The sequence below is a fragment of the Arachis duranensis genome, chromosome 1 (genome assembly GCF_000817695.3).
Source record: "Arachis duranensis cultivar V14167 chromosome 1, aradu.V14167.gnm2.J7QH, whole genome shotgun sequence".
NCBI lineage: Eukaryota > Viridiplantae > Streptophyta > Magnoliopsida > Fabales > Fabaceae > Arachis > Arachis duranensis.
This window is the reverse complement of record NC_029772.3, coordinates 2,568,973-2,576,844: the sequence shown is the minus strand read 5'-3', so window position 1 is coordinate 2,576,844 and position 7,872 is coordinate 2,568,973. Positions and strand designations below refer to the sequence as shown.

Here is a 7,872-nt window from a genome sequence, read left to right as displayed (position 1 = left end):
TTTCCCTAAGGCTTTAGTTGCTTTGTCCTTGCTAAGCCTATAAGCGCCTAAGTGATTGTGAAGTCTGATTTGTTCCCGAGGGATTCTAATAGACTTTCTGGACTCCTCCTTTTTAGCGAGTGTAGGATTTATGTTACAGGTCTGGGGTTCCCGTTATCACTAGTCTTAGTGCCCCTAGATTCTATAAATCTTCTTTTGGTGGACTCTGAGGCTATGTTATAGTAGGAATGCTTGCTGGCTTGCACTTTATCTTAGACGTCTATCTCACTGTGAAACTCCTAGTTCTAAGACTAGGGATCCGTTGACTACGCATCTTCATCTGTATTTTGATGATAGTCATATGGACCCAGTGAAGCGCCGCTGTCCCTATGACTTTTGCTCTTAGCTGCAGCCCTATCAGGTATGTTTGTTGGTTTGTATCTTGTTTGTTTATGATCTCCTGCTTTGTCGTTACTTCTCGCGATGTCTATAGCAAGGTAGTCAGCAAATCGGACATAATATATTTCTTCTACACATGGGCAGGGCGAACACATCTAAGCGATTCAGCATTCGTAGGAATGGGGAATAGAAAATAGAGTACGAAGGGACTAGTTTTAGAACTTTTATTAGTCAGCTAGGAATCAACAGGATGTCATTACTTTAAAGCTGCTAGCTTAGCGAATCCCCTTTTTGTATTGGTATCAATGCACAAATGCTCATCTCTATCTGTATACATTGCTTGATTAATGCAATCCTCTTGCTTCGCAACCCTCCCTTCTGTCTCAATCGATCGTGTCCTGACTTAATCCATTATCTTCCCTTCCTTAGTAACGGGCAGCAGCAGAAGTAAATAGACAGCTATAAGTCAATATGCGCGCTATCTATCTTTTTTCCCCTATCTCTTGCAATCGCGCTTCTGTCAACCGGAGAGTCTCTCCTTTCTTTACATGACAGTTTACCGACTCAACCCATCATTTCTACCGGAAAATGGGACTACATATCAGACATTTTCAGCTGGAGCTGAGCGAGGATCGGATTCTGAGACTCGAAACAACTCGGCACTTGCATCGATGAAATAACGTATAATAGACCTGGAAATCAATGCTTTCTGGCCCCTCACTTCCAGCTTGATTAAGAGGTTGAGGGCGCCTCCCCTCTCTCTGGAGTTCGCCGCTTTCTTCCTGTGAGTGAATCCTATCTCTTTCATATGTGAAATTTTCCTTTCAAGCAACCACATTCATTCAGCAGTGACATCGAAATGTGAGATTGAAGCCTTTTCCTTAGCATTTGCTTGTTAACAACGAGCCAACCTTCTGAGGGTTAGGTGAAGGTCTCGTTCCTGGACTGTCCATACATAAGAATAGTATTATTTACCGTAGTAGCAACAATTAGAATTACTAATTTATTATATCAGACATTTAACTCATGCTTGTCTAAGAATTTGTCTATAATGACTGAGAATGCCGCAAAACCAGCACAACCAGCACATGCTGCTTTTGGACCACCTACAATCACAAAGCAACACCAAAGCATTCTGAAACAAAGGTAGAGAACAGATTTTTGAATTAAATAAGAAACATTTAAATCTTAATTGAAAACAGTGTATTCATGCCACATTTAGGATCAAAGTAATTATAGTTCTTCAGATCATCCTGGAAATTTCCAACCCATTTTTATCCTCCAACCAAACATACTCTAGTATTAAATTTTTAAGGTAATTTACACGTTCACAACTACAGATTATGTCAGAGGTAGAGCAAAGCTTGAAATCAATACCTTTCTAAGTTTATCAATCTCCCAAACAAAAGCATAAGACTAGAGATAGGACTTCAAATCAATGGCTAGCCACAATTTTGTTCAATGGTTATCTAAAGGTTTAGGACCTTACCACCTAAGACTGCAAAATCCTTAGGCTTCAGTTGCCACTTCTCGTGTATAAACACATTCTTCCAAGCACCAAAAATGTCAAGAAACTAAATATTCTAAATTCTTAAGGTAAAGTATAAAAAGCAAACTGGAACTTCAAGGCATCCAAGTCTGTCTTGTTTACGTATCTAGTGCGGCTTCAATGGCATAAATGAATGCAAATAAGGTTACCTTTTGCTGATATTGAACCTCCAGTAACACACCCAGCAACAACAGTATTTGTCATGTCATGTTTTGCTCGTGCCTGCAAAACATTTTAATGTAGTTACTATCCAAGTAAATTAAGTATAACCAAATTATATATCAACTCATCAAGAAGGTTTTACTGTTGGAATCCATGTCTCGGCAATCACACATACATTTGATATAATATAATCTAATGAGTAATGATAGCATAATAAACTTTACATTAATACTTAAGAGCATACGTGCAGTATTCAAAATTAATCACTAAACCTTATTGCATTTGCACCAATCGAACTTCACAAGTCATAATTACTACTACAACAACTAGGTTTGATCCAATCACTTTAAGTAAAAAACGAACGATAGGATCTAAGCAAGAATTATCCTAAAAAGTGTTACTTCAAAACAAAAAATCTATATGAATATCAAACACTAAAATTAGAGCAAACCAATTTTAATCATCTTCGAAAAAATTGACATATGCATAAACACATTTCATCAACATCCAAAAAATAAAAAAAAAAAATAATTTTAATGTCATCTGTTTTGACAAATCGAGGCAGCGCGGTGAGGCGCGACACGGTGAGGCGAGGCAAGGCACAGTGAGGGCTTCGACGGGCAAACAACGCAGAAGACCACAAAACAGAAGACCACAAAACAGAGCAACACAGAACAGAGCAGCGCAGGGAGAAGGATGCGACAGACGGACGACCACCAAGCCTCCGCCACGGACGACGACGACTATGGATGAAGACTACGGACCGATGGAGAAAAAGCGCAGTGCACACGACCTTCAGAGAGCAAGTTAGGGCTGGATAGGGTTTTTTTTTTCTTTGGGATAAAATATCAGGGGTTCTTTTGGTATTTTAAAAAAATAGATGTATGTTCAACTAGCTATTCTAACTAATTCATAAGAATACTCGTTTTTTAAATGGAATATTCTGTTATCTTAAACGTTATCCTCACGGTAGGGACTTAATTGAAAAAAAAATTAACGTATAGGGACCCAATTAAAAGGAAAAAAGGGATAAGGACTTAATTGAAAATTTCGCGAAACTATAGAGACCAACAGAGTAATTAAACTTTAACAGAACATAGGATCATTCAGAATGCACTAAAGAGAGACGCACCACTTTTGTCATACACTGACTGTGTTTCTGAACGGTGTCTTGGCTAAAAGTTTTACCACAGTCAATGCATGATAACTGCAGAATATGAATGAATGAACAGTAAATGAAAAAGAAAGAAGTAAATGTGAAATTGTATTACTTTATGTCCCGTGATCCTTCTTCTGCTCTAATATGGTTTACTCTTTTGTGTAGGAGTGGAAGCTAGGGGGATTCATGTTTGGTATGCAATTGCATTGGTGATTGGTGCAAAATTTGTTCCTTTACATAAACCACGGAAGGTGCCAGGTATTAACTCTCTTTCTCAGTTAAAAAAGATTCTGGATATAGCTTCTGGTTGATTAACATACACAGACATAGCTTCTGGTTTCAGTCACCCTGCATATTTTATGCTGTCTCATTTTGTCTCTTGTTATGCCATAAGACAAAACTACAAGGCTTTTTTTTTTTAATTCTATTTAAGGGGTTAAGTTTAGTGAAAATGGCACTTGGTAGACTAAATTCATCATATAGTTAGAGGCAAAATCTATTTATAGTTTAAGATTGTTCATTTTCAATGAATTATCCTTTTGAATAATTTTGCGAACCAATTTAATTTTTTAAGAGTATGAGTTAATTAATATTTTTTCCTTAGAATTGTTAAAGTTAAAATCTTTTATAACTAGAAATGCGGGCCTTACAAAAAAGCTTATAAGACCCAACGTTATTTGTATCTCCCTTTTTCTAACTCTTACTATAACTTTAAGATGGTGCACCATGACAAACTAAAGCACTTGTTTGGTGGCTGTGTGGTGCAGCCAAAGGAATGTGACTTGATTGAGAATTTTGGATCCAAAGGCAAAGGCAAATAAGTGTAGCCTTCGCCAAAGGCATCAAATTTGTCTGATGAAGATATAGATGCTGACTTTGAGATCATTCCGTGGACTAGATTTACTTATATTGTTTTATTTAAATTGAGAAAGTATTTGTTCTAGTGACTAGTTCATTTTCTATTTTTGCATCATTAGCTATGTTTAAGAATTGACATTTGGTTGTTATTAGTGTATTTGTGAAGACATGTTTTTGAATTTTAATTTTCTAAGCTTATTTTTTGTAATTTTATATTTATATTTAATTGTGACGTAGTCAACCAGTTCAACGAGTAACCCATCGGTTGAACAAGTGAACCAGTGACCTAGTCGTATGACCGGGTCGATTACCGGTTTGGTTATTCTAACTATCGTACAGATACATAGAATTTAGGTACATTGACTTGTAACCTTTTTTGTTGAACTTCTGCATGCATTTTGCTTTCCCTCATTCCCCTTGTACATCAATATTTTTGCCATTTATACTCAATTTTTCTAGAATTTCAATCTCTTCTATGTTAGTGTTTATTCGAGTCCTTGTTTTGGGCTGTGGGCTCCTACTCTTATTATAATTCTCTCTCTCTCTTTAGCTGAACGTTCTCTCTTGGATTTTTTCTTCCCTGGAGCTCCAATTAAGATTCCGAGACTGCTATTTGTTATTGGTGAGTATTCTTTCAATTTAATCGATTTAGTTTTTTAGATTAGTTAAATCTTTTTTAAACGGTGAGTGTCCGAATTATTTGTCATTTTGAGTTTGGTTCTAACAATTGTTCTTTGTTGCTGATTTTTGTTGGTTTTTAAAGGTGTTGGTTGCTGATTAATATGGCTTTAGGTCAGTATGTATTAAAATTTATTGTTTATTTTCATTAATCACTAATTGGAATTGAAAATAATAAATTAATATAAGTTAAATTAATATATAAACTAAAAGAATTTAATTTACGAATTATTGCATGTCTAGAATAGAGACAAATCTGCATATATATCAAAAGAAGAAAGATTAGATACATAAAACACAACTAAGACATAATACTTATCAATTAAATTAATCTTGTGTTACTTGAAAAAAAGTTAAGTTACAAACTTTAAAATTGCTTGTGTCTTAATTGTTGTAATATTCTTTATTCTTTTGATGTCACGTGTTTTAACTTATGTAGGATTGAGATCCCTGCTTAGAGCACGTGAACAAGGTCCATTCTTTTACCATTATGAGGGTGCGCAAGATGGGGATGGAAATATCAGGGCAAGAAGTGGTTATTCAGATAGATATGAACTCCCTCTTCCACATAGCGTGAGTGTTCGGCAATATTCTGAAGACTACGACTTAACTAAACTGAAAAATTGGTACAACAGACAAGTCCTATTTAATTATTACGACGGTAATCTCTTTTTACGAATGCATTATTTGCATTTGTCAAAGAAAAGAGTGGTATCCGACAGTTTTGAATATGATTTGTCATCTTGGCTAATGCACAAAAAGGATACAGCTCCTTATTCAGATGCTAATACATGGTGGGCCGCCATAAGAAGAGAGTTTATCCTTATTTTTAAACCCGTTTTTGAGGGTCTAAAGATACTGCATTTAAGGGAAGAGTATCACGGAAATTTAGATTCAGAAAGTTGCATTAAAATTATATGTAAGAATGGAAATGTGACACGTGGAATTCTCACCAACATGGAGGAGAAAGTTGGATCTAAATCTACTCTTCGAGAGAGAGATGCCCAACACTTGAGGGAAATCATCGAGAAAGTTATCACATTCCCATTTATAGGGACTTCTGAATCATCTGAGGAAGTTCGTGAGTTGTGTTTACAGCAACTCGGTGCTTATTCGTGGTATTTTTCTTTCCTTTTACTTTTTGTTTTTTGTTTTTGTTTAAATGATGAGAAGTATTCTTACGTTAAAATAACTTTAATTTAGCCAGACGGACCTAATGATCAAGTGGAGTCTTGATCCAGTCCTTTTTTGGGATACGAGGAGAAGGATACAATTTTTGGAGGCGGTCGATTGGTTGTACCACCGGAATGTACCCCAACCGTCACTCGTTAAATCCACCCACCGGTACTGGACATGGGATATACTTTGCAATGATCAGGTGTTAGTTGATGTTTATTTCCATGAACAGCAAGATCGTACGGTGACGCCTCAAAAGTATAGTGAGAAACATAATTTAATAAGATTTTATAGGAATTGTATCCACCATGCTGATTTCGGTGGAAACGGACAGGTAATTAAAATGGGAAATATTTATTTATGATACTATATGCTCACCAAAAAAGTCGTACATTGAAATCATTTTTAATTTGTATTTTGCATTCTAACATATAGTTTATATGGGTGGCTGATATTTTTGTTCATATGTTGTATGATTGATTTTTTTAATATATTTATTTTTATGATTTTTTGCAGGTCAACTGTCCTTTTGAGATTCATAAGCTGTTTCTGGTGCATTATGATGTTTTCCCACCAAGCATACGCACCGCAACTGACGTTCTTAAGTTTGTGGCATCTCCAAAATCTTCATCTTCAAAATCTTCAAAATCTTCATCTTCAAAATCTTCATCTTCAAAATCTTCAAAAGCTTCATCTTCAAAATCTTCATCTTCAAAATCTTCATCTTCAAACTCTTCACCTTCATTGTTAGTAATTTATTATTTTGTTGTTTAATTTGTATTCTTTTTTTTCCTTTTTTTCTTTTACTTATTTTAACTTTTTTTTTTCAGTATTGAAGAGTTAAGAAGGTCATTTGCGCAACAATTCATAGGTTGACAGCATATGAGGAATCTATTGTATATTGTGCTAATTCCTTTAATTTCATGAGGCTTTTGAAAATGCATACGTTGCAGTCATCTTGTTTTTTAAATTGTCACTTAAAGTAGATACTGTGAGGCAATACTTATGGCTTTTTTTATTGTTGGTTTTTAAGTAGTTTAGTTTTGGATGTGATCCGTTATTAGTTGGCCTGATTGGAAAAGACTGAAGATGAGGTTAGTGTTGTGCATGTAAAAATTTTACAAAACAAGATATTAAATGAATCTTAGTTATAACGGTAGTTATCGAATGGGTTTTCTTAATTTCTCGTGGATGTTTGGCTTTTCATGTTTTCATCTTTCTTTACATGTATGATAATTGCTCAAAGCCAGAAATCATGTTTTAAGTTGATATATTTTACTGTGATGCAGCTTGTTGCATCTGCAAATAGTGCTTGGGCGCTAGATGTAACAGACGATTTGCAGCATTTGCTGGTAATTTTATCAATGAAATCAGAAATCTTGCTAATATTATTATTCGGGTTAATAATCAAATTCGTCCTAAAAGATCACTCATTTTTCAAATTAGTTCTCAAATTATTTTTTTAGTCATATTAGTCACGGAAAGATAAAATATAAGTCAAATTAGTCCTACAATCAGTTGGATGATGAGGTGTCATGTTAAGTGTCACGTGTTACAAGTTGATTGGTTGACGTGTCAAGTCAGTGACACGTAGGCGACATGTTATTTGATATGTAAAATAGTTATTTATAACCAAAATAGTCTTTGAAAGTCCAGACGTAAGTCAATTTTATTCTTAAAATTTTAAAATTAATCAAATCAGTCCTTATATAATTTTTTTTATTTTTACTTCATAATATTAAATTTGAAATATTTTTTGATACTATTAATTTTAATAGAAATGTAATTGACAAACAAAAAATTAATAATTGTATCTTTTCTTAAAAAAATTTTCAATAAAATTATCTCTCCTTTAATTTTTCTCAAGATCTGTTTTATTCTTTTCAATTCTAAAATCTTTTTCTTACATTAT

At 34.4% G+C, this 7,872-nt stretch overlaps 2 protein-coding genes across 5 annotated transcripts in view; both read left to right on the top strand.

The window, feature by feature from the left end:
- Nucleotides 1-7,141, top strand: part of LOC107469712 (uncharacterized) — a 12,109-nt gene extending 4,968 nt beyond the window's left edge. For 3 of the 4 annotated variants that reach the window (XM_052259728.1, XM_052259717.1, XM_052259720.1), the window contains 7 exons: nucleotides 3,414-3,506; nucleotides 4,657-4,728; nucleotides 4,870-4,898; nucleotides 5,224-5,902; nucleotides 5,988-6,294; nucleotides 6,477-6,706; nucleotides 6,791-7,141. In XM_052259728.1, coding sequence (XP_052115688.1) covers nucleotides 4,889-4,898; nucleotides 5,224-5,902; nucleotides 5,988-6,294; nucleotides 6,477-6,706; nucleotides 6,791-6,836 — 1,272 coding nt within the window. In that variant the 5' untranslated portion in view covers nucleotides 3,414-3,506; nucleotides 4,657-4,728; nucleotides 4,870-4,888 and the 3' untranslated portion in view covers nucleotides 6,837-7,141. The remainder of the gene's footprint in view (nucleotides 1-3,413; nucleotides 3,507-4,656; nucleotides 4,729-4,869; nucleotides 4,899-5,223; nucleotides 5,903-5,987; nucleotides 6,295-6,476; nucleotides 6,707-6,790) is intronic. The other variant, XM_052259726.1, reaches the window with a different exon arrangement.
- Nucleotides 7,142-7,243: 102 nt separating this feature from the next.
- LOC127745695 (uncharacterized) overlaps nucleotides 7,244-7,872 on the top strand; it is a 4,751-nt gene continuing 4,122 nt past the window's right edge. Inside the window, exon 1 of the mRNA XM_052259019.1 lies at nucleotides 7,244-7,312. Within this exon, the coding sequence (XP_052114979.1) occupies nucleotides 7,244-7,312 (69 nt within the window). The remainder of the gene's footprint in view (nucleotides 7,313-7,872) is intronic.